Raw genomic sequence first — 26485 nt, forward strand, 5'->3', positions numbered from 1 at the left:
GAGGGAGTTTGGGTGTGGGGCAAGGGTCAGGGCTGGGGCAGGGGGATAAGGTATGGGAGGGGGTGTGGGTGGCGGGTAGCGCTTACCTTCGGTGACTCCCAGAAGTGGTTGGCATGTCCCTCGGCTCCTAGGCAGAGGCATGGCCTGGCGGCTCTGTGTGCTGCCTCCACCCACAGGCGCTGCAGTTCCTGGCCAATGGGAGTTGACACTTGGGGCAGGGGCAGTGCATGGATCCCTTCTGGCTGTCCCTCCACCTAGGGGTTGCGGGGATGTCATGTGGAGCCAGATAGGGAGCTGCCAGCTCTGTGTCAACCAGACATTTAATGGCCTGGTCAGCAGTGTTGACCGGAGCCTCCCAGGTACCTTTTCGACCGGGTGTTCCGATCAAAAACCGGACACCTGGCAACCCTGTTTACACCAACAGGCTCAGGGTCTGTTCTGCATTGCTGATAATAAGCCTAAGGCTTAGCTTAGCTGGGCATTGATTAAATAAGTGGCTAAGTTCTGTTTGTTTTGTTACCCCATTCTCTCACCCACCATCCAAAACAGGATAACATTACACAAAAGAGTATGGGAGGTGGCATAGCTAGAGGAAGGAGATAAAAGAGAAAAGGCAGACCAGAAAGATAGCAGATCTGCAAAGGAATATACGAGTCCTCAACAGGAGTCATACCCTTCCTTCCCAAATGATGAGCACCCCCCATTAAGCTAATCAAACATAATCAGAAACCATGAAAGAAAAGTGAGTGAAACCCCAAAGTCTATGGAATGCCTGTTTATGCTCTACCAACCACTCTGAATACAGGCTTGTATTGGATTGGTCTGAATCTTGCTTAAACCCCGAGGAACTCCCTTCGTATTTCTTGCTCTCTTCATTGCTAAAGAGTAAAGGAACCCAGAAAATATGATCTTGCTACACAGAAAGAAAACTAGTAAAGTTATTAACATTCATGTGGGTATCATTGCACATATAGAACAGGAGTACTTGTGGCACCTTAGAGACTAACAAATTTATTTGAGCATAAGCTTTCATGCACATATATTGCAGTGGCTATGCAGTTTACTTATGTCACCTCTGTACTCTCAGAATGCTTCAAAGAGATGCTCCAGTGGGACACCAAATCCATTTAATAAACTCTGAGAGAAAAAAAATCTTATTCAGACAGTTTGGGGTCCTGTGGCTGAAATCCTGGCCCCACTGAAGACAACTGGGAGTTTTGTCATTGACTCCAGTGGAACCATGATTTCACCTCATATTTCCAGTTTCTAAAACTACTAGCAATTAGAGAAGGAGAGCGACAGAAATTGTGATTAGATTAAAGTGCATTAAGTGCTTGAGGATTAGCTTTGCTTTGTCTTGGTGGACTGAGAAAAGGAGAATTGTAGGTGCAACCTTGGCAGTGAAGTATTTAGACTCCTTAAGACTAGTACTCTCATGTTACTGACTGTCTCAGCAAGGATTTTTGATGAATTGCAACTGTATCCTTACAAGGATTGTTGGTAATTACATCTGTTTTACCATGGCATTCTTCCCCATGCACAAAACCTTTTGTATAAGGGGGCAACTGTCACATTGTATCCCATTATTATTGGCCTAATTTGTATAGCTCTGTACTCTGTTCTCTTTGGGTCATTTCTGTTAATCACTGCAGTGAGTCAGTGGGATTCTTGTAATGCACTCAGGTTCATGAAAATGCTGGCTAAAATGTTGTTTGTATTTTAAGATTATTGCTTGATCCATCATGACAAAAGATGGAGATAAAAGAGGCAAACATCATCTTGGCCATTGCAGAGAATTTAATAGCCTGCATTTAAATTCATCCTATAGATTATATTGCACTGGTGGAGGGAGTTTGAAAGGTTCTATAAATAGATTCAAATCAAGGGCCTGCATTAACTAACTTCCACTTTTAGCTTGAAATAAGAGCTGTGTGAACACTTTTTGCACTCAGCAAATTTATGACATTTGTTCTCAAATTTTAATAGTAGCAAAAAGCAGTATTTGAAGTACAAATCTGCCTTTTTCCTTCACTAGGCACAAAAAAATGCATGTAGTTTGAGCAAAAAGGAAGAGAATTCTTCCATTTGGAGGGAGCTCCTTGGTATGCTGTGGCTTCTGGATTGCATGTTTAATTACCTTAGTTTGAGCCCAATTTTCCTGAGTAGCTCTCGTTGTGAATATGGGGAAATAGTAGGTCCCCATTGTTTTGCAGAATCCTTCATGCAAGAATCTGCCTGATGTGAAATTAGTGCAATATACTGTGATTTCCAGCAGCCACTGCCACTGCCTACATCCTCCAACTATATTTAAAGCAAAATATTTTATGTTTGCAGTTTGAAAATAGAGCTTGATTCTGATGTCATTTACACTGATGCAAATCAGAAGTAATTCCATTTATCTCATTGGAATTACTCTTGATTTACAATGGTGTAACAGATCAGAATCCACACTTGCAGTGTGTCAGATGAAAACTTTTATCTTAACTCTGTATGCTAACAGCAGTTTTTCCCCATTGAGTCCTTCCAAGCTAAGGTTACAGAACCTTTTCCTACTGAACTGTCTGCAGAATGAGTCTGGTCCTCAACCACAAGATCATATAGGCCATCGCCTAGTATCTTCAATTCCTTATCCAGTAAATTGTCAGTCCATAAATTAACTGTTCACAATGCTGAAGAAGCTACATTCAGGTGCATTTCTTTGTGCTTGCCATTTCTAACACAAATATGTAGCAATGTGTCTGTGTGTATATTTTTTACAAATCCAAAACAAAACACTCCACTGCACATACTTCTCCTGGAGAGAAGATGAGAGAACAGACACATGCTAAATGGCACGTGCTAAATTACTCATTGCACTGCTGAAAGGAGCTCGGATCCTATGGGGATGAGTGCAGTAGAAGAACCTATATAGAATAGAATATTCAGACATGAAAGTAGGAGTGTTTTCAGAGTAATCCTGCTTCTTTGTTAGCATGAAAAGCAGTTCGGATAGTCTCCTTCTTCATGATTTATTGTGTGCCAGAAAAATTATGATGGTGTTTAACTGGGAACTTGAAAAAATCATGGATGAGTTATAAGAGAGAGCTTTTGTGATATATATGTATATTTGATTCATCCTCATAATACTTGCAAGATGTGAGTGTTATGGGTTGTCACCCTTTGGGTGCAATCTGGGGGCTGTGGGAACCGCAGGGCCCCTCTCCAACACACAGCTTGGTTGGGGACATAGCCAGCCTCATCCAGGCCCTGTTATCATCCAACACAACAGCAGGTGGCGGCACTCACTTTGGTGAGACTATTCCTGTACATAACTGTTCACACGTAGGAGTGATGGATTCACCATCTCTCCCTGAGTGATTTTATCTTCCAGGCAGCATGGTTTGGGGAATGAGCAAGAAGTCCTGAATTTTAATATCGGCTGTCACTGACTTGCTTGTGTGACCTTGGGACGGTTGCGTCGCTTCTCTGCCTCAGTTTCCCAATCTCTCAAATGTGGATTATAATACTAATCTGCTTCCCTCACAGCAATGCTGTGAAGATGAGATGCTTTGGATGTTTTAAGGGCTGCCCAAGTACTATTTATTTTGTGGATCGTTATTCTTTGTTTTAGTATTTCAGGTGTTGTTATATGCTAAACAACTCTCATGCTCTGAATTCCTTTGATATGCTCACTCTTCTTCCTCTTGGATGGTCTTTGAAGGTAAATGGATTTGTTTGTGGGTTATTTTCTGCCTTGTTGGTATGTTGCTCTTTCTTGGCTTTTTGAGGAGGTTGATCGCACATTTAGGGCCCAGTGGAATGTTGTTTGATTTTCATTTAATAAAAGGGATGCAAGTTAGGTCCAATTCACTCAAAGAAAAGTGTACAGTAAGTTAGAGCAAAAAATGCTGCCCTACACTCTGGTCATAAACAAGAGAACAGGGTCAGAATGTGGAGGATATGACTTACTGATTTTAGGTGTTCTCTTGTTGGAGAATAGTTATCTCTTCTCAAAATAAATAAAATGAATGTCCTGGGCTAAATCCCTTATGTTCACCAAATCCAGAATATTCCCCTCCAAAAGCAGTTTAACAAAGGGAGCAAGCTGCTTTAACTTACACTTTCTTCCCTCTGCATGTAGAAGCACAAGTAATATTAATGTCAGTGTAGAATCATTGCTCTTTAGAGGGACTTTATGGGCAAGTGTCAAATTTTATGTGGCTGCAGTTTACTTGACCTTTAGCATTTGAGATTCCAAATTGGCGTATTGCTTGCTTTTGTGGTGATGGATCTGCTGTGTCACATTTCTACATGGTGCTGAAGAGAGGCTATTTGGGAGCTTGTTACAGCTCCCTGATTCTCAGGATAGATCTGTGCCAGCCTCAGTGTAGGTTAAAGCAACCTGGGGCAAGAATACCTGGAAGGACTGACTCTAAAGCAGGAAAAGGGGAAGGGATCCAGTGAGTCATAAGGCCTCTTTTGAGTGGGAAGCATGGGGCTGCTAGCTATGGCTTGCTTGCTGTTGCTGGCCACACTGATCATTAATGATATACAGTATATACTATCACCCAGGCAACAGCACAATTTATTTTTGGCCACGTGGCTAAAAATTAACTGAGATTTAGAAAGAGGGAATGAGAGATGTCCAGCTCTCCTCTATGTTCCTATACGATGCTGAGCATGTTGTCAGTGCTCAAGAAATAATAATACAGTGAGAGAAAGATTGAATATATTGTGTCTTATTCGTGGAAGTTCACTGCTATTTTACTTTCATAGATTCACCTACGGTGATGAGGACCATGGTTTAACCCCAACTAAGTTACATATTTTCTCCCTTCATGAGCAAAGTTTTGAGGATATATTCATATTCCACTCCCACCTGTTTGTGGTTTAGATCTCTGCGGTTTGTATTTGTTGTTATGTTGAATAACAGAAGCATGTCAAAATGCAGACATGATTCCCTCTACTGCGTTTCCTTCTGCTTTCTGCAGTCGGTATATGTATGTCTCCAAGTGTTACCATGGAAACAGATGTGGGCGTGAGTTTGACTGGATATACTGGATACTTGTGTTTCTGTTAGTGTCTTGGAGAATATAAAACCCTTGCAGCATTTGAATTGGACGTGACAGGAAGGTTCCTTTCGAAAGCAGAAATAATACTACTCTGAGAGCTGCAGTAGAAATGGCTGATTTTAACCAGTGAGTCTAGAAGGGAAAAAAATAAAAATGAAGAGATCTGAGCACCTGTCTAGTGAGCTCTGAAAGCAGGACATTGCAATAAAGTGTCCAGCAAAAATGAGACAGAATGTAAAAAATTGTTTCATATCCCTGGTTAGTGACAAATTTGTAAATTCGTGATGTGGTCTAAATCACTTTCAGTTAAAAGGGAAGGCAAGGTGTGCCTGGGCCATTCTGCTTTCAGTTCCTCCTCCTTTCCTGAAGAAGGAACGGGAGCAGCTGAACTACTGAAACGGCAGCAGCAGCAGCTCTTTTTCCTTTCTCCTAAGGAAACAGTGTCCTCTGGATTTTGCTTTGCTCATTGCACAATTCCACCTGTTCTGCTCCAGGCCCTACTCAGTGTGCGGTGATACAAACCAGTGCCCACCATTATGGACTGCAATATTGGTGACTTTTGGTCCTAAATTTTCCAGTGTAGGTTGAAACTTCCAGTCCTTTACTCTCCCCAATGAACTACTTTCCTTCCTTTGCCTTGGCAGAATGCCGCTTCTCTCTCTGAGAAATGTTTCTAGCATTCCAGATTAAGTGAACTGTTTTATATTCCTTAAACTTCATTCTCAGTTCATGCGCTCCTTCTCACTTCCTTTTAAAAACCTCTATGTTTCCTTGCTCCTATTACATAATCTCACACACTAGGGATGCAGTGCTGCAAACACTTAATACCTTGCACAGCGTTTGCAGCCGCAAGAAATCCTATTGCTTGTAATGGGGCTGCTCACATGAGTAATGTTACTTGCCTGAGCAAGTGGTTGCTGGGTTGGGTGATAATTTTGTATTCACTATCTCATTAAGATCTGTCACATCAGGTGCATGCTGAGACAGCTGTCCAGTGTTCACATTTATATTTCATGAAGATGAAGGAGTCACACTGACAGGGAGGTGAAGGTTGATCCAGCGGTCAGGGCATTAGCCTGGGACTTGGATGACTCTGGTTCAGTTTCCTAGCTCTGCTACAAACTTCTTGTGGTGCCATAGACAAGGCTCTGTGCCTCATAGATGTTGTAAGGATATATACATTAAAGATTGTGAGATGGTTGGGACCATATAAGTACCTTAGATGAAAAGGGGGTCCTGTATGATAGGAGTTTATATTCTTGTAGAAGTTAGAGTGGGTAATGCAACTAAATTTTCATGAGATGGCTCCTCAAGTTGTAGGGTGAGTATTCCTCCTGCCCCAGTTGTTAAAGGGGTTCACCCAACCTCTGCTCAAGAGAGTCACCATTTGGGAGCACTATGTGCTTCTGGAATCCCAGGTTTTGTTGGTGGCCAAAAGCACCTAGTATCATTAGCTTCTCATAATGTGTTTGTATCCTTTTTCTTTCCAAGCCAGCCCTATCTAGACTGGATACTTCACTGTAATCTATTTGGAGTTGTACTTGAAGACCACTCCAAAGCTGCAGCTTGTGTAGAATATGGTTGCCAAACTGCTCAGCCAGAGAGATGTATTACACATTTTCTAAAATCAGCACTGACTTCTTGTTTGCCTGAGTCCAATTCTAGATGTTTATTTTAAACCACGTGCACCTATATGGGATGGCTTTAAGTTTTATGGAATTCAAGTGAGTAGAATTTGAATCACAACGGCCCAAATTCATCCCCCGTTTAAATTTACTGAAATAATTAATTTGGCACAACGTGTTAAAGTACAAAGGGCCTTCTATATTACAAGGTAGAAAGTCTAGTTCTGTGGCATGAACTTAAAACTGACACCGCATAAGATTGTTTGTTTGATAGAGATTTTCTTTTACTTCAGGATCCTTATGCAGATTGGATCTATATCAGTGGTTCTAAAACTTTTGTACTGGTGACTCCTTTCAAATAGCAAGCCTCTGAGTGCAGCCCTCCCCCCCCTTATAAATTAAAAACATTTTTTTATATATTTAACACCATTATAAATGCTGGCTGCAAAGTGGTGTTTGGGGTGGAGGCTGGCAGCTCGCAACCCCCCATGTAATAAACTTGTGACCCTGTGAGGGGTCTCAACCCTCAGTTTGAGAACTCCCGATCTATATTAACATTTTACAGAGTAGCAGCCGTGTTAGTCTGTATCTGCAAAAAGAACAGGAGTACGTGTGGCACCTTAGAGACTAACAAATTTATTTCAGCATGAGCATTCGTGAGATACAGCTCACTGCTTCGGATGCATAGAATGGATCACAGGGTATGGCTACAGTTGAAATTTCAAAGCGCTGCCAAGTGTGAGTGTGGTCGGAGCACCAGCGCTGGGAGAGAGCTCTCCCAGCGCTACACGTAAACCACATCCTCTACGGATGTAGCTTGCAGTACTGGGAGCCATGCTCCCAGCGCTGTGGCACTGATTACACTGAGGCTTTACAGCGCTGTATCTTGCAGCGCTCAGGGGGGTGTTTTTTCACACCCGTGAGCGCGAAAGTTGCAGGGCTGTAAAGTGCCAGTGTAGCCATACCCACAGAGACAGGAGATATTGATACATACAGAGAACATGAAAAGGTGCCAACAGGAAGAGACTAGTTATCTCAATTATCACTTCAAAAGTTTTTTTTCTCCTGCTGATGATAGCTCATCTCAATTGATTAGACTCTTCCTATTGGTATGCATACTGCCACCTTTTCATGTTCTCTGTATGTATAAATATCTACTGTCTGTGTGTTCCATTCTGTGCATCCGAAGAAGTGAGCTGTAGCCCATGAAAGCTTATGCTGAAATAAATTTGTTAGTCTCTAAGGTGCCACAAGTACTCCTGTTCTATTAACATTTTAGAAGCTTATTTAAATTCGACTTCATAAGTAGAATTTAGGTTTTGGATTGAAGGGGGCTAGTTGTGTAATGTTATAAAATTCCACTTAGCTGGTAAAATGTTGTTGTCTTTAAAACACACAAGTTATAGAGGTAACCATGGGAACAGTAACACTGTGTGTGACTAAACTGAAAGATACACATACAATGACTATTGTTGTGACGATGCAGATGTAAAGCACTTTGCTTATGTAAGAGAATGTTCAGGAACTTTTTAGTGCAGTGCCTAAAAATAAAAACTCTTTTGCTTTGTCCCTGGCTTTAACATTAAGAATGAATTTTCAGAGCCAGGGAATTAGAGAGACGCAGCTGACTGCAAATGATGCTTTTCCCCATTGTTTTTAGTGTATTTTAATAGTAGAAAGTGAATGGGGGTGGCTCTTCATGGAATGAGGGGAGGGCGGAAATGTGTTGTTGGCTTTTTAGGTCATTGTCTGTCATGTTGTTGTATAGCTCATTCCCTTTATAAGTGAAGAACACTCAATATTTGACAATGAGTGCCTGCATCAGTTTCCAAATGTATAACAATATCCATGCCCATATTACATATTCATTTCTTTCCCTGATCCTACTTATCAGTAGTGGAAATAGCTGGCATATTTTAAATCATCATATAAAAGTCTTGTCCTTTTTAGCCAGTCTCTTCCAAGTAAATAATTCTACGAGACTTTTACTTCCTTGTGGAGGAGTATCTTTCTTTAGTACATGAGGTCTCTCGAATTATATGTAGCTGCTATATTTATCCTCGTGTCTTGCTCTCCAAAGTGGAACACTTATAGAAGCACAATTTATGCCCAGATACATGAAGAGGTGTCTGAGGTCCAAAGTCTTGGGGCTTTTCCATAACAGTTTCAAATTTTTCCTTTGTTAATTCCCACCCATTCGGTGCAGTGAATAGACACCTCTCTCTCAGGGCATAATACTGACTCTCCAGCAAGATCCTAGTCCTACCCAGACATCCTTAAATGGAGGTAAGGATCTTTAGACCCCTCTGCCTCCTGCTTAAATCTGCCAGTCATTAAAAAAACAAAACCAAAAAAACACGTTATCTGTGAAAATTTTCACAGGCCATTTTTCATTTAAAAAAAAAAGTTTAGAATGAAAAGTATGAAACATCTGCAATTGTATTCAAGTAGTATGAGCATATTATTGCTGCATCATTCCTGAGATAGATTTTTCTTAGCCCAAACTTGAGATCTGAGCATCCCTTAACTAAGTCTAAATCCAGGTCTGAATTTGCAGAGCTCCAGTGTCTGTCATGAGTTGAACCATAATCCTAGATCCAGAACACCTTTGGAATCTGGTGGAATGAAATCTAGATTCAAATTTTGTGGCAAATATTCATCTGTGGATTCATTCACATTCCTTTGGAGTGCAGGAATAGGTACCAGTTCAAATTTAGTATAGTTTTCCTAAAGGCTGTAATTTTGTCTACATCAGAACCCTTTAAAAATACAATTTCTTCCCAGACCTCAGCTGATCGTCTATGTTCAAAATCGGATTTAAATCTTCCTCACCCTCATAGTGTTGGATTTTTGTAAGTTTCAATATGCTACAAGCAGATGGCTCAGTGGGAGGAAGCAATAATATGTACACTTGCCCTCACAATCCAAACCACAGCTGGTATGTCAAGTTTTTGGCCTGACCGCCTTCGCAGTATCATTTAAAGCTAGCATCACCTTCAAGCTTACAATTGACTTTGTGTTGTATTACAATCAAATGCTGTAATTGTAGTCAGGAAAATATCCCATCTTAGTTATGTCTGTTGTTTTTAACAGATGAATATTTATCATCAAATCCAGTTTCAGATCGGATTTTTATGGTCTGATTTTGAAGAAACAGTGAGTGCTCTTCACCTCTGTCTCTCTCTCAAAAAAAAAAAAAAAGCCATTTCATATTTATTATAAAGTTGAACTTTTCTTAAGCATTATTTTTCCTTTTTGTGTTTTTACTTCATGTCAGTACATCTGTTTCCAAGGAATTTATATCAATGCCGTATGCTTATGTACTGATTGCATGAAACTAAAGTAATTTAATGTAATCATACTCAAGGAGCAGCTTGTCAGAAATAGTTATTTTGTAATATAAGAGATAACCAGGAGTATTTCTACTAACAATCTTTGGTACTAATGTGAGATGTGATACCCAAATATTTGTATAAACATTCGCAATAGTCAGGGAATGCTGAAAATAGCTTTTAGAAATGTGTAAAATGATATGTAGATGGAATTTGATTCCTCTTGATTTTTTCAAATAAAAATAATACATAAATTGAACTTTCCTTAAAGTAGCATAAATCTATCAGAAATTACGAAGGGCCAGATTGTGAACCATCCCACTCACATTAGAAGTCAATTGACTATTTATGCAAGTAATTGCTCACTAATGTAAATAAGGATTAGTTCTCTTTAAAGAATCGGGGGGCAGGGGGAGGTGATTTTCTCAGAGCCGTATTATTATCCAGAAGTCTTGCAGTGCCCCAGGATATAGCATACAGAATGTACTGCACAGTCGCTGCGGGGAGCATCAAAAAGGGGAACCAGACAGAGGGGTTCCCAGGGAGCAGCTGGCCTGTCAGTGCTCATTAATGTCGCTGCTGCTGTGGTGGCCATCACAGGGAAGGAGCTGCAGCTGATTGCTGTGCTCAGCGGAGGAAACCGTGTGCTGCCTGGTGTCTCAGTGTGGTGGAGAGACAAGGCATGTTGTTGGGCAGAAGCTGCAGAGTTGACTGAGCCAAGCCAGCTGTGGGATTGGAAAAGGGTTGCAGTGTCAGGGCCGGCCCTAGACCAAATGGCGCCCCAGGTGAGGAGCATCTTTGGTGCCTCTCCCCCTCCATTTGTTAAACTTTTGAATACCTTATTTTTTATTGCATTAGTAGCCCATTTCGTGACTCTTATGCATGATTTATATTCCTTATTCCTGTCATATAAGACGATAAATTTGCATGCTAGGATCTGTATTTATTCATGCCATATATAAGGAAATAAAAAAATTATTTCCTGTAAGCTTATAGAAACATTTTAATTTTAAGAATAACTGAAAGGTACTAACATAAAGAATTGAACTGGCACCTATACTGGGTGGGCCAGTGTTAAATAGTGTTGCAGTAGGTGACAGCTTTAGAATGTTTACCTTAGTCCTTTAGTTCAAAAGGTCTCTTTTCTCGCCTTTACCCTCATGAACTGAAGCACCGTGTCTCAGAGATCCAAAGACTGGCCAATGGCATTTTCAAGTGATGTCAGTCTCTCATCAGCCATTACCGATGGAAGATCTGTTTTAATGAGCCAGAGACTCAGAAAGCTGCACTCACCACTCATGACTTGACTGGCAGCTTGAGCAGCATCTTCCAAGCTATCCACACATTAGGAAAAGTGTCCTTCAGCCCTGCATCACGAATGAATTGGAGAATTTGGAGTGGAGAGTGCTTCCTGTGTTGCAGGATGGGACAGAGGTTGTCCAATTCGACATAGAGGTCTTTATCATTGACGTCTGAACATTTCCCATGTGCCAGTGTCAATGAAGGTCCATACAAATATTCAAGAGTGTTTTCCTGTCCACTGGCAGCTTACTAAGGGAGTGATGGGTGGAGTAGCCCAATCACTCATTATTTTTTCCATCTGTGAGACCTAATATCTGACATACCAATTTTGGCTCATTAAGTTCTTGCTCCACATACATCTCCTGTTTTTAACAAACATTTTTGCAACACAATCCTGGAATTCTATCAACTTGGCCTTTTTATTTAGACTAATTCAGTTATTCTGTCTGCCTTCCATACTTTTTCCCATCACCATTAGTTATTACAGGTTATTGTGACTAAGGCTCGATTTTACTCACGGGTATTTTTAGTAAAAGTCATGGACAGGTCACAGGCAGTAAACAAATATTCACAGCCTGTGACCTGTCCATGACTTCTACTGTATATTCCTGACTAAATCTTGGGGAGGGAGTGGCTCAGGGGTGCTGGGGGTTCTTGGAAGGGGGGAAGTCTGGGGGGACATGGGTGATGGTGGGGGCTGGGATCCGTGCTGATGTATGTGGAGGGGAGGGGGCGGGTGGCCTGGGGTTGTTGGCATTTGGTGGGGCTCGCAGGCTGCCTACCCAGCTCCATACATCCTCAGAAACACCAACATCCCTCAGCTCCTATGCAGAGGTGTTGCCACGCAGCTCTGTATGCTGCCTCCTCCCTGAGTGCTGGCTCCGCAGCTCCCACTGGCCAGGAACTGTGGCCAGTGGGTGCTGTGGAGGTGGTGCCTGCAGGCAGAGGCAGAGCATAGAGCACCCCGGCCATGCCTCCCCCTAGGAGACAATGGATGTTGCTGCTTCTGGGGAGCCCCTGAGGTACATGTGATCTTAACTGCAAAAAGTATGTAAAAGTTCATAATTTGGGCAAACAGGGTGTAATCCCCCCTTTGGGAGACATACACATGCTAGCTCTGATCGAGCTAGTATGCTAAAAATTGAGTATAGCAGTGGCAGTGTGAGTGGAGGAAGGGGCTACTCATCCTGAGTATATACCCAGTGTCTCTGATGAGCACATAATCATGCACATAGCCCCTGCTGCTGGGGCTACACTCTATTTGAGCACTGTAATTAGATGAGAGCAAATATGAGCATGTCTCCTCGAGCAGGGAATCACACCTCTAGCTCCAAGTGTAGACATACCCTTAGGGTCAAATCCTGGCCCTGTTGAAGTCAATGGCAAAACTGCCATTAACTTCAATGGGGCCAAGACGTCACCCTTAATGTGAAGGCAGAGTGCAGAGCACTTGCCCAGCCTGCTGCTGTAGCCCATAGTTTGAAGTACTGGATACAGTCTGCTGCATCCTTTCTCCCCATGCACATCCTTGTCCAGAAGAGCCAGGCTGTTTACAGATCCTTGCCTCTTCTATGTTCATTGGGTACATCTACGCTTTGAGCTGGTGGTGTAAATTCCAGCTCAAGGGAATGTACCCACATTAGCTCTAATTGAGCTATTGTGCTAAAAACAGAAGTGTAGCCACAGCAGTGCGAGTGGCAAGAGGGGCTAGCTGCCCCATGTATGATCTTGTCTGAGACCATAGTTATGTACTCAGGGTGGCTAGTCCTTCCTGCTGTTCATGCCCCCCTGGCTACGCTCTATTTTTAGCATGCTAGCTCGGTCCAAGCTAGAGCAGGTATGCCTCCCCAAGCTGGAATTTACCTCTCCAGCTTGAAATACAGACAAACCCATTTAGGCCTTTCCTTCAGTGGGAAAATAAAGTTGTGCTGGAGAGCACATCAGCTACCAAGAGTTAATGAACATACTGTTAGCCACCTCTTAGTACACAGTACAGGCAAAGCCATTCTTATTTCAGAACTTCTTACCTTGTTGTGGTTAACCCTGTGGGGGATCAAATTCTGAGATAACGTAAATGTTCATGTGAATTAGAACCCACTATTTGGGAATAAGATTTCGTTTTGAGGCAGAGGGCAGAGATTGTAACAGGAAAAGCACCTCCTTTGTAGTCCCATCGGCATGTAACTTACACCTGCTTACACTGCTTTATGTTCCCTTCCACAATATATGCTTACTCAGGACCCATCCAAAGCCAATACTCCCATTGACTACCATGGACTTTGGATCTGGCCTTAATGAAGACTTACACTATCATTTTCATGTCCTCTGAATTTGGCCCAAGGTGCTTAGGAATAGCAGAAGATGAATAAATATTCTGAAGCTATTATTTGTTGTCCTTACTTGTAGCATTTGCATCTCACTACTACCATTTGCCTATTAGTTTTTTCTTTTTTGTTGTAAAACTTTTGGTGTTTAATGAATGAGCATAAAATGGCTTTCATTTAATTGTTCTGCTTTATGGACTCTCAAACCCCAAGTTAACTGATTTGGTTTGATACTTTTTTTACATCTGTTTGTTTTGAAGTATTATAAAACATGCATGATATGGAGAAAATGGACTGAGATGACAATTATTGAGTCAAAATCGAGATCTCTGTCCTTATCTTCAAGGTATTCAATGGTCTGGGGCTAGGATATCTGTAACATGATCTGAAGCTCCAGGAAGAGGACCCAGGTCAACAGCTGTGCTCCTCAGGCACAGTGCAGCTGTCCACTGCAAGGGTAAAGCTCATCTGTGTAGGAGACAGAACTTTACTGGGGGTCCCCTCTAAGGCTGTGGACAAAACGCCTGCAGAATCAAAAAAAAGCTTCAAACCTCACCCCTTCCCATACCACATATACGGGGCTGTTTTCTGAGCTTGCCTTCAGTCAGAAAATAAAACACATGGTGCTGTAGACATTTAAAAATAAAATAAATAATAAAATGAACAACCCTCATACTGAAACCACATTTGGCATATGCTAGTCATATCCCTTAATTGCACTTCTGGCAGGTATCCGTTAGCTACAGTGGTTAGAGTGATATAAGAATATGAATAGGATAAAATTATCATGAGGAGAAGAGGCATAGTCATTTGCAACTGATCAGTTATCTTCTTCCTCATGAAGTTGCAGTAAATGGCGTCAGATTTACAACTGATATAGCTCTGCACACGACAAGAGAAACTGCACAAACTTAGCTCTTATATTTAAAATTTAAACGTTTGCAATTGAATAGCTATACTTATAAGTACTAGCACAAGTGGGTTATGGTTACTAGATGTCAACTCATGTATTAACTATACTAAATGTAATTAGGAATATATTGGAAACAAATCTGGTATAGTTTATAAACTAGCTGTTGTAGTGTTTTTTTTTAAATTACATTTTAAAGTTCTTTAAGATATTTACCTATATTAGGTGTTTTAAATGAAGACAAATTATCTTACAAAATATTTCCATATATTATCTATTAACTTATAACTTATCTTTGTCTGCAGCTGCCTCATCAATGATGGGTCAGTGGGCCTAATCTACAGGAAGGTGTCCCTTTTAGCACAAACTCATGTTTTGACCCATTATATAATAAATTTACAAACCATGGAGATGGCAGGCTGCTAGTTTGTTTCCTACTAGAGATAAGTGAACCTGAGTGGTGAGGTTTGCATTTTGATTTGAAACTCCCAGCATTCTGAAGAAATTTGGATTTGGTTTAACCTACTATGTAGATCCGTCTATGAAGTTTAGACTGTATCCAGGTGCAGAATTGAGCTTCAGCAAATTTCATGGGTTTTTGGTTTATGTCCATACCTAGTTACTGCTCAGAGTAGGTTGCAAATACACATGAACATTAGGGAAATGGAGAAAGTCAAAAATAAGACAGGAAAGTAAATGTGATCCATCACAAATTCCTCAGTTAAATTACTGACTACCTGGGAGCGGGCTAAAATTCATTTTTACACCCTTAGTCTTTGCACTATAAGCACTGTAGGAGTAGAGGTTGTCTCATTTTGTGCCTTGTACAGTGTTCAGCACATTCTCACTGTTCGAGGTTAGAGTTTGCCAGTCTGTTGTTCACATTGCATAGTACTTTACTTTGTGAGTAGCCCTGCTGAAATCAACAACTATATAGGAATAAGAATGGCAAACTCTGGCCCTTAATAAAAAAAAAAAATGATGACTGTTATGGACATTGATTAGACAAAATGTAAGAGAATAGAAAGACAAAAGAAGAGGATGGGGAAAGAACTGTTTAGGAATTTCAAATGCTGCTTTTTCTAGAAGGAGAGTTAGTAGAAGTTGAAATGCATTAATTCAGTTATTTCTCATGTACAATGCAAATTGTAAAAAGATAACATCAGATATAAATCTTCCTCTTCTCAGTTTCTACTTGGGAATTAATTGTTTGCATTTTATTTAATAAATTAAACTTATACTTTCTTTCTTACATGCTGACTTGACTGTGAGGTTAAGACAGACTACATTGTACTTATCATTAACATGTAGCACAGGGAAAAGAACACCGGATGAAAGTTTCATCCATTCTGTAGTTGTATAAATCAAGGTAAACTCAACAGTTCCCTATTTGATGCTCAAAGGCATTACACAAAAATCTTCTCTAATAAATGAGTCCATGTTACCAGTAAATCATTAAGCAAAAAAAATCATTTGAAATGTTTTGGGACTATAACACTGAGTTTTCCACGAGTCAAGCGGTGGAATTCATCTTAAAAACTGATTGCACAATAAAGTCTATAGTGATCTACTTGGGGCTTCTGTTTTATATTTTCTAAGGCGTCAGACAACACCTATGGTTAAATAAGTAGATGATAAATATATGTTAAATAATAATGTACATTAAACAAAATAATTACAGCTATGGCCTGAACCAACATAATATCTATGGGGAAAGGGATGGTATATCTAGTTGTTCAGAGCAGTTGCATTCATATAGCTGATTATATACTTAATCAAAGTATCCAGGGAATTCTCATGGTTGCTCACAATAATGGATTCCGAAGTTAAGTAAGTGGAGCCGGGGGCTTGGATCAGTGTTCATGTCACACTCCCTGTCAGTACCCCGCCCCGGTCAAGGAAGCTAGTGATTCACCCAGTGGACCAAATTCAGTGATGAATCATGGTAATGTGCCACCTGTGGCATGTTGCGCGTATGCTAAGAAGATGTAACTGGAGCTGCTGTGGTTGCTCTCTACTTATTTATTTGGGCTTGTTTTATTTTGGTATTTTTTACCCCTTGGCAATTTTACCACATCTGTGGAGTGGACATTGTGTGCTGTGCGTTGGAGTGCCTGAGTCCCCCTTGTGAATCCCATCCTCGGTGTCTCTGCATATCCCGACACTTGTCTATTTTTTGTGTGTGAGAAGGAGCAAGGCTAGCCCTGATTAGTCCAGCCTGTATACAGAATTAAACACCAGCAGCTTGTAGGTTAATATTTCTCACCTTCACCTTTCAGTGATGCTTTTCTTTGGCTGCAGAATTGGATATTTTGTTGATTATAACACACATTTTTATGTATTTCAGACCAACTTTATATGGGACCAGGACAACTGTACCATGATTTGCAGAATCTTTTACATGATTTGAATGTAGTCAGTCAAATTAGTCAACTGATAGGCAGTCTTAAAGGAAACTATCAGGTAACAACCAAAGCCTGACTTATTTTCAAAATATACTTCCAGTCCTAAAGCTGTAGAATCAATCAGTCCTTCCTGACAGCTCTGTACGGCATTCTTTAATTCTCCTTGGAGAGTGTATAATCATTTTTAACTCCAGTAATTGATTTACTGTTAAATGTTTAGAGTTATAAATAGATTACAGCTCGCTTTCTAATCTTGTTTTTCTCTGTTGTTTTTAATGTGTGGGTGGGTAAAAAAGTGTCTGCATTTGCCCAGTCACTGGTAAGCTAATATGGGTACAGAATTACATTTCAATTCCTAAGAAAAATGCTTTCTTAGGATTGGGCCATGTAGTGGTGGGAAGATTGTTTTATACTGCTGCTTTATCATATCTGGCTAAGGATCCTAACACCCACCCCAAATACCTAGTCCCCATCTTTTTGTGATGGTACAGTAGTTAAAATTGGTGAATACTATTAAAATGAATACTCATGAATAATTTTTTTATTTTTACACTCATTTGCTTAAGCTGTATTCACACCACATTTGTGTTCTTTTCACCCTGAATTCCAGCAAACAGTTGTACTATTACTAACCCCGAATGTTCAAAAATCATGAGTCAGGCCCCCAAAATTATGAGATTCGCTTAAAAATCTATAAATTTTACAAATTAGGGTTTTTTAATTCACCTTCTGGATTTTGAGCCTTTAGGATGTATTTGGGCACATTTTCAAGCTTTTCTTTGCAACCATGGGGACTAGAAACTTAATTTTTTGGTAAATGAAAGCTGAGATTCTTATATAATCTCTTGTCTCCAGGATTGGAGCATTAAGTAAATCCTAAAATATCGCAAGAGTTGTGATAACATTGCAGGTGTTGGCAATACTGCAAATGTACCGTTAAGAATTTTCACTGAAACAATGATTTTTAGGTGAATATTGGAAAATATTTACAGAAAGTGAATTTCAGGTGCATTATTGTGAATATTCAGACTGGAAACTAGCCAGGAGCATACAATACCATGCCACTTACATAGCCAGTCAAAGAAGCACCAATTTTGAATATTGAATACTTAAACAGTACCTGCAGGTGGTAATGAGTGAACTGTTCATATTTATTTGAAGAAGAAGGCCTCTTTCTTTGTGATAGAAACTTTGATTTATTAGCTATTTGGAATTAACCTACTTCAGCATATGAACTGCTCACCATCATTATTGCTTTGATTGTATCAGATATATTCCTGCAAGGTGACGGATCACCTATTACATGGGATTGTCTCTGCTATCTGACTAGGTAACTCCCAACTCCACAGAGAACTTTCAAGATGGTTAAACAAGTACCTCTGGTTTGAATATTTGAGGAAATGTGGTATTTTCCCAAGCATTTGAACTCTTTTTCTACAAAAAGTTTACAAAACAAAAATTGGCTCGTATAAATGTTCAGTGAAAGGTAATTAAAGGGACCTGAATATGGCTGAAGCAAATTTATACTTTATATTCCATCAGATGTTTCTGAATACATTCTGCTATATTCACCCAGCTGTACTTGTAATAAACTGTTTGAAAGTCCATCATCAGATGAAACAAATTGACATAAACATTTGTCAAATAATTTTGAATGGCGTTAACAAATCTGTGTAAATTATTCATGTGCAATGTGTGCAGAGAAAAAAGGTTAATGCATCCATTAATAAATTGTTCATTGTGAATATTTCACCCATGCCTACTGGCAGAGTTAGCTTAAAGGAGAATGTGTTAGTATTGTACATGGACACCTTTTCTTTTAATCTTGCAGAACTTAAACCAGTCAGTGGCCCATGACTGGACATCAGGTTTACAAAAACTTATACTGAAAAAAGAAGATGAAATCAGAGCTGCAGATCGCTGCAGAATTCAGCTGCAGCTTCCAGGGAAGCAGGACAAGTCAGTAGAAATTGTAAATCTAAAACTTTCTAAGTGTGTGTATGCGTGCGAAAGGAATAAGAGCTCATTGAGTTCCTCAGCATTCCTAGCCCTATGTTCTGTACTTGTGAGAGCAAGATATTTCATTTCATTTTTAGAGAGTTTATAGAAAAGTGATTATTATTTCTTTAATGTCTCACAGGTCTGGGCGACCAACTTTCTTTACTGCAGTGTTCAATACATTTACTCCTGCTATCAAACAGTCTTGGATCACCAATTTACAAATGGCTAAGCTTGCTCTTGGTAAGACTTAGTTGTCTTAAGCTAACTGAAACACTGTATCAAGTTGAGAGAATGTTAACTCTTTCTGTAGATAGTTTTTAGGTTACAATATAATGTGTGTTCGAAGATTAATTTTATTTATGGAAAGACTTCCTGTAGACGTTGGAAATCAAGTTACAGTATATAGTAATAAGTGTATATCACTAAAGGTTAAAGATGCTTTAAAAAGAGAGAGGAAGTTCATAACTTATAACTGTAATTAGCACAGCATGCTAACAAAGTTTGAGATAATTTTTACCACCTTGAGATGCTAACTAGTCTGTCAGATTGAATGACAACACAACCACGTGCAGAGAGAATGGAAGAGTCATTCCAATCTAAAACTGTGTTTTCAGACCAGTTCTCAACACGTTTTCAAAATATTCCTTTTGGGGTGGAATTTCTCATTATTAGTTTTATCCCAAGAGTAAATTGTATTTGGGAAGTTACAACAAAATTGGAACTTTTTTTATAGTTTTTTAAGCATGAAGAAAACCTTGTAAATAGACTCATAGAAATGTAGGTCTGGAAGGGACCTCAAGATGTCATGTAATCCATCCTCCCATGCTAAGGCAGGATTAAATATATATATGTCCTTTTAAAATAACAGACACCTGTGCATGTGAATAACTTAAAAATAGATTTGTTTTTAGACATCAAACTTGTGGCGTATCTAGTCCTCAATGAAGGCAAATGTTTTTTGCCATTGCTGAAATAATTAAATTCCCAAGTGTCCTTTTATAAACAATTTAAAAGGATTTGCTAGCATGCACTCTACTGCATTGTTGTAATGGTTTTCCATGCACTGGCCTACATTTTCAAAAGTGACTAGTGATTTTGGATGCCTGACTTGAGTCGCCTTTGGACAGCCTGATTAGCAGAGAACAGGTGCTCAGCAGTTCCTGAACATAAGCCCTTTTTGAGTTTTCTCAAAGTAGGCACTCAGAAATTGAGCTATCTAAAATGACTAATTATTTGAAAATGTTGGATCACTGATGGTATCTCACCAGACCTATCTCAAGCGTAGGTAGATTTGGCAGACTTAGATTTTTATTTTTTTATAATTTGATGGAGAATATCAGTGTTTATTTTTATGCATTTTTTATCAATTTAAATTTTCACAGTTGTGTAAATTTATAGGTTTTAAGCATTTTCTTCTATTATTATTATTGATTTAAATGTTCAGAATTGTGGGAAATTATGGGGCCAGACAATTGGGAGTGTCAAATAATAGTTTAAAGACAGTAGACATTGAGATTCAGAAAGTTAAAGCTTTATAACCATTAAAAAAAATTGTCAACATCACATGCAAAATATACAAAGTTAAAAGACTTAAATTGAACTTGAATAAGTTCTCAAGCAACATTTTTCTTACTTTGCCAATCTGTAATTTTGATTATTTACAATGAAATATTTGTGATCGATTTGCGTGTGTATGGTAAAATTGATGTTTACTGACACTTACTGATAAAAATCTAATCCTTCCAAGCTTAAGCCTAAAATAATCATAGAATCATAGGACTGGAAGGGACCTCGAGAGGTCATCTAGTCCAGTCCCCTACACTCCTGGCAGGACTAAGTATTGTCTAGACCAGTGGTAACCAACCTGTCAATTTGCGATCGACTGGTCAATCCTAAAAAATCTCCCAGTCGATTGCAATCTCCAGTGGCGCAGCAGGGCTGACGCTAAAGCAGACTCCCTGCCTACCCCAGCCCCACACCACTCCCAGAAGTGGCCAGCGCAGCCCCGGAGGCGGAGGGACAGGGGTCTTCCTCTGTGTGCTGCTCCTGCCTGCAAGCACCACCCTTGCAGCTCCACTGGCTGGGTGAGTTGCAGGCGTGGTTCTTGCAGAGAAGGGCAATGCGCAGAGCCAGGTGTCCCCCACCACGGGCTGCAGGGATGTGTTGGCCCCTTCCTGGAGCAGTGTGGGGCCTGGGTCGGCAGGGAACCTTCCTTAACCTTGTACCTGCCGCCAACTGGGAGCCACTGGAGGTAAGTTCTGGCGAGTGGAAGGCCACACCCCAACCCCCATCCCTGACCCCCTTCCCAGAGCCAGCACCCCATACTCCCTCCACCACAAATCCCCTCCTGCACCCCAAGCCCCACCATGAACCCCTCCCAGAGCTAGCACCCTATACCCTCTCCTACACCCCAACACTCTGCCCCAGACTGGAGCCTCCTCCTACACCCAAACTCCCTCCCAGAGCCCACAGCCTGCACCTCCTCCTGCACCTCAACCCCCTGCCCTAGTCCAGAGCGCCCTCCTGCACCCCAACTCCCTCCTCGAGCTTGCACCCCTCACCCCCTCCTGTACCCCTCACCCTCTGCCCCAGGTTTAGCCCAGAGCCCCCTCCCACACTGCAAACCCCTCGGCACCAGCCCAAAGCCTGAAGCCCATCCCAAATCCCAACCCCGTGCCCCAGCCCAGTGGAAGTGAGTGAGGGTTGGGGAGAGCGAGCAATGGAGAGAGGGAGAGATGGAGTGAGTGGGAGGGGCTTTGGGGAAGGGGTAGGGCCTTGGGGAAGGGGTGGGGTAGATCTTGGGTTGCCCTTAGATTCAAAAAAGTGATCTTGGGTGTAAAAGGGTTGGAAACCACTGATCTAGACCATTCCTGACAGGTGTTGATCTAATCTGCTCTTAAAAATTGGCAATGATGGAGATTCCACAATCTCCCTAGGCAATTTATTCCAGTGCTTAACTACCCTGACAGGAAATTTTTCCTAATGTCCAACCTAAACCTCCTTTTCTTCAGTGTAAGTCCCTTGCTTCTCGTCCTTTCCTCAGAGGTTAAGAAGAACAATTTTTCCCCTTCCTCTTTGTAACAACCTTTTTTGTACTTGAAAACTGTTATCATGCCCCCTCTCAGTCTTCTCTTCTCCAGACTAAACAAACCCAGTTTTTTCAATCTGCCATCATAGGTCATGTTTTCTAGACCTTTAATCATTTTTGTTGGTCTTCTCTGGACTTTCTCCAATTTGTTCACATCTTTCCTGAAATGTGGCACCCAGAACTGGACACAATACTCCAGTTGAGGCCTAATCAGCACAGAGTAGAGTGGAAGAATTACTTCTCATGTCTTGCTTACAACACTCCTGCTAATACATCCCAGAAAGATGTTTGCTTTTTTTGTATGTTGACTCATATTTAGCTTGTGGTCCACTATGACCCCCAGATGATCCCTTTCCGCAGTACTCCTACCTCGACAGTCATTTCAAAATTTGTATGTGTGCAACTGATTATTCCTTCCTAAATAGAGTACTTTGCATTTGTCCTTATTCACTTTCACCCTATTTATTTCAGACCATTTCTCCAGTTTGTCCAGATCGTTTTGACTTTGAATGGAATGAAATTAAAGAGTGGTAGATAGTTCATTCCAGATTTAAATATTAGTGTGTTATTTTACATCTGTCACATACCCCCCCAAAATACAGTTGTAATAACAAATGTTATTCTGTCATAAACAGGGGCTGTTTGGGATTAAAAGATTGGTAGAACAGTTTGTTTTATCTATATTTTTAGTGAGATGTTAGCAACTGTTAAGTGAAAGCACTGTGGGGTATTTTTACTTTTTGCCATTACAGCAGAGGAGAACCTCCTGGGGTGGTTCTGTGTAGAAGACGATGGGAATCAGATCAAAAAAGAGAAGCATCCTCTCCTTGTTAGACACATGCCAGTAATGATGGCCAAACAACAGGAATTTAAGGTGAATATTGTTGGTATCTTAAGTAATACGTGTGAGCTCATTTGTATAACATACAATCACATCTTAGGAATACATTTGTTTGGTTTGATTCAGGCTTGCTTCTGCAAGCTTATGCTAATATATCCCAGGGTTCTTATGTGAAAATGCAGTTTTACTTTAAAAAGTGATCTAAAAATGGTACCTGTGTTTAATGGATCTTTCCTGAAGTCTGTTCAGACTCATATCTGCTGCTGACTTTAGTGACAAAAATAAACTGATCACATTTGATTTATAATTAATTGAGATATTAAACATGAACCACCCCATGATGTCATATTTACAGTGTCCCTTTTCAGAGCAGAACCACAATGTATAGTAACCAAAATCCATGGTAAAACGTCCAATTTCCCATAAAACCATATATGTTTGGCTCCCATAAAACAGTGTACTCTAGCTATATTGAATAGTTTTTGACTCAGAGCCTACTGAATGGTAATCAAATTTAATTTTAAAATGTAAATTGAGATCTAGCTGCTAGGATCATGTGATTACAATAGAATCTCAACTTACTTAAAATAAATAGGAAAGTCTCTAGCCCTCATAGTTGCAAAGAAAAGCTTGGAAGTGTAACTTTATGTAACACTTGCAGTGACGTCTGCCTGAGTCTGCAGAGAGCCTGAAACAATAGGTCTGAGACGTGTCAATTTCTCTATGCATCTCAAAGGGGGAGTTAACTCTAAGACTCACTACTCTAGGGGGCACTACCCATGCCACCATTGACAGGAGGAGGGAGCTGTTCTACCACCATCTCTATTGTTCCCAAGAGTGGGGGGGTGGGGCCCTGCTGTCACTCTTGAGAATAGCATGGGGAGGCCTGGCCACTTCTTGGTGGAGCCACTTTGCTATTATCTTGTGTTTCTGCAGTGGGACAGCTCTCTGCTGTTGCTGTGTGGAAGTAGGGCCCCAGCATATGGCAGGCCACAGGAGCCCCATATCAGACTGTGCTGAGAGCCTGGTGGCCTTACCTATCATCCTTCGCTGTGCTATGCATACTGTTTGATCGTACGTGGATTCTGTTCCTTTAAAACAGATTTCCTATCAAAGGCCCTGATCTTACAATCCTGCCAAATTAGGGGCTAAAGGGCCACTATTTTAATTATGGAAAACTTTGTCAGGTTTGACCAAGTCATGAATAAAGACACAAAAAGAGCCCAAGAGATGTCCAAACCTCGAATTCTGTCTCTTTCACCAACAATGGATGTGGTCATCACAGCCATTAGAATACACTTTACTGGGGTTTGCGATTTCAGCAAGTGTCAGCAAGCAATGCGCTGAACTGGACTTGGAGAGCTCTTGTTTTCTTTGATCTCTCAGTGGCCACCTTCTACTCTTTTAATGGGCTACCATGCAGACAGATGTTGGTTTGATGGAGAAGGCAGATAATAAAGCTTACCTTTGAGAAAACTATCCATAAATCCTGAGGTGAACACCTAGAATTGGTGACCTTATTTTCAAAAGTGCCGAGCACTCAGCAACAACTGTTGACTTCAGAGGTGGTTGCTGGGTGCTCTGCAGTCTTTAAAATCAACTTGTTTACATATGTACCTAAGATAGGATTTTTAGGAGGCTAATTTATGCACTCAAGTTTCCTTAGTGAGTAAATAGTGCTGTATATGAATGAGTTTTAAAATAACCTTATTTCTTAGTTTTTAAATTCTCCAATTTTAGCTTGAGTTTTTCCTCTCACATTGCAACAGCAATAGCAGACTCCACAACTTTTTCTTTATTAGAGAGAAGATCAATTAGTGAACATTTCAGATGGAGACTATTTACCTAAAAGCATAATTCCTTATTTAATGCCTTCAGAAAATACATTTTTACTTAATTAAATATGATATGATGTGTGTAAATGTTAGTTTGGATTAATTAAATGCATTTTCAAATGTATATCTAAACTTTAAAGAGCAATTCCAGTGGTGTTAAGCTGAGAATGTAAACCAATTACTCCTCCTAAGGGTCCCAATTCTGCCAAGCATTTAGTGTGGTGCTTAAGTGCTTTGCTGAATTAGGATGAATTTAAATGTATGTTTAAAATGCTTAGTTGACGTGGGGCCTTCAGAAAGGACAGATATCTGCTTCATTGTAAATATTAATATTTTTTCATTCTTTCTTTCAAGATTGAATGTGCTGCTTATAATCCTGACCCTTACCTCTGTAGTGAAACTGAGTCAGATTCCTGTTCCATGGAGCATGGTTTTCTGTGGGTAAGTTAAGTCTTCAAACATCAAGTGAGGGATGTTTTTTTTTTTTCATCTTCAATCTTTCTTTCTTATTTTTCTGTAAGAATCCACAATACATGGATTTGATATGCATGCACATTCTGAATAGCTAAATATTACAAATGAAATCTAGTAGTTTTGTCCCCATAATTGTGTGTGTGTGAGAGAGAGCGAGCGAGCGAGAGAGGGCATCCACATGTACAAATTATTTTGGTGGCATGGTTTGTTAGAGATTCCCAAGAACTAAGCATAGTCACAAGTGAGCCATGCAGCTGATCTCAAATGAGATGCAATAAAACCACATATGAGACCATAACATACCATCATCCATTCAATAATTTAGAAATGTTTTAAAGAGTTTTTAAAAATTCGATTGGGACTATTTTTTATATCCTCTAGATGTAAAACTATGCTGGCATAATATTATGAAGCCAATTGTAAAGACATTCCTACAAGCCAAAAAGTGTAACCACTGGATTTTTTAAAACCTCTACCAATTTTAACAGCTTTTTCCATACGTAATCATAGAATATCAGGGTTGGAAGGGACCTCAGGAGGTCATCTTGTACAACCCCCTGCTCAAAGCAGGACTAACCCCAATTAAATCATCCCAGCCATGGCTTTGTCAAGCCTGACCTTAAAAACTCTAAGGAAGGAGATTCCACCACCTCCCTAAGTAACCCATTCCAGTGCTTCACCACCCTCCTAGTGAAAAAGTTTTTCCTAATATCCAGCCGAAACCTCCCCCACTGCAACTTGAGACCATTACTCCTTGTCCTGTCATCTGGTACCACTGAGAACAGTCGAGATCCTTCCTCTTTGTGTTAAGGATAGTTAGCATGAGCAACTCCATTTTGTAAGTTTCCCTATTTTGTATCCATCATTAACTAAAAACAAGCACATACACAGCTCCCAAGGGTAGCATTAAAGAAAGATAAAGTCAGGAACAGGAAGAGGATAGGAACACAGCTGTAGCAATATAATTAAGGAAAAATTCTAGTATGCAAGGTAACAGCTGGACTGCGCATGAGCCAGCACACGGACAGTGATTGACTGAAATAGGCTAAAGATAAGAAAATGGCTTGTCTATTGGTTAAGGCTTCTGATTCACGAGGGTAGCGTGCACTCCTAAAAGGTATATAACTTCTATGTAATCTGTAGCCTGGGTCTCTCCCTGACTAGCAGGGGGACACCACGTTTGAACGTTGTTTGAACCTTGTGCAATAAAACTTTGTTATTTGGACACTCTGTAAATCTTTGGTTTTTGTGCCTCAGCCTAGAAACGAATGGTGCGTGGCCTACAGGTATAATTCGC

General features: G+C 40.4%; 1 protein-coding gene across 2 annotated transcripts in view; it reads left to right on the forward strand.

The window, feature by feature from the left end:
- The window catches only part of ARHGEF10 (Rho guanine nucleotide exchange factor 10), a 217006-nt gene that overhangs the window by 147708 nt on the left and 42813 nt on the right, over positions 1 to 26485 (forward strand). For both annotated transcript variants that reach the window (XM_075063709.1, XM_075063710.1), the window contains 5 exons: positions 16892 to 17007; positions 18781 to 18908; positions 19090 to 19190; positions 22791 to 22912; positions 25069 to 25155. In XM_075063709.1, coding sequence (XP_074919810.1) covers positions 16892 to 17007; positions 18781 to 18908; positions 19090 to 19190; positions 22791 to 22912; positions 25069 to 25155 — 554 coding nt within the window. The remainder of the gene's footprint in view (positions 1 to 16891; positions 17008 to 18780; positions 18909 to 19089; positions 19191 to 22790; positions 22913 to 25068; positions 25156 to 26485) is intronic.

Source organism: Chelonoidis abingdonii, chromosome 3, assembly GCF_003597395.2.
Source record: "Chelonoidis abingdonii isolate Lonesome George chromosome 3, CheloAbing_2.0, whole genome shotgun sequence".
NCBI lineage: Eukaryota > Metazoa > Chordata > Testudines > Testudinidae > Chelonoidis > Chelonoidis abingdonii.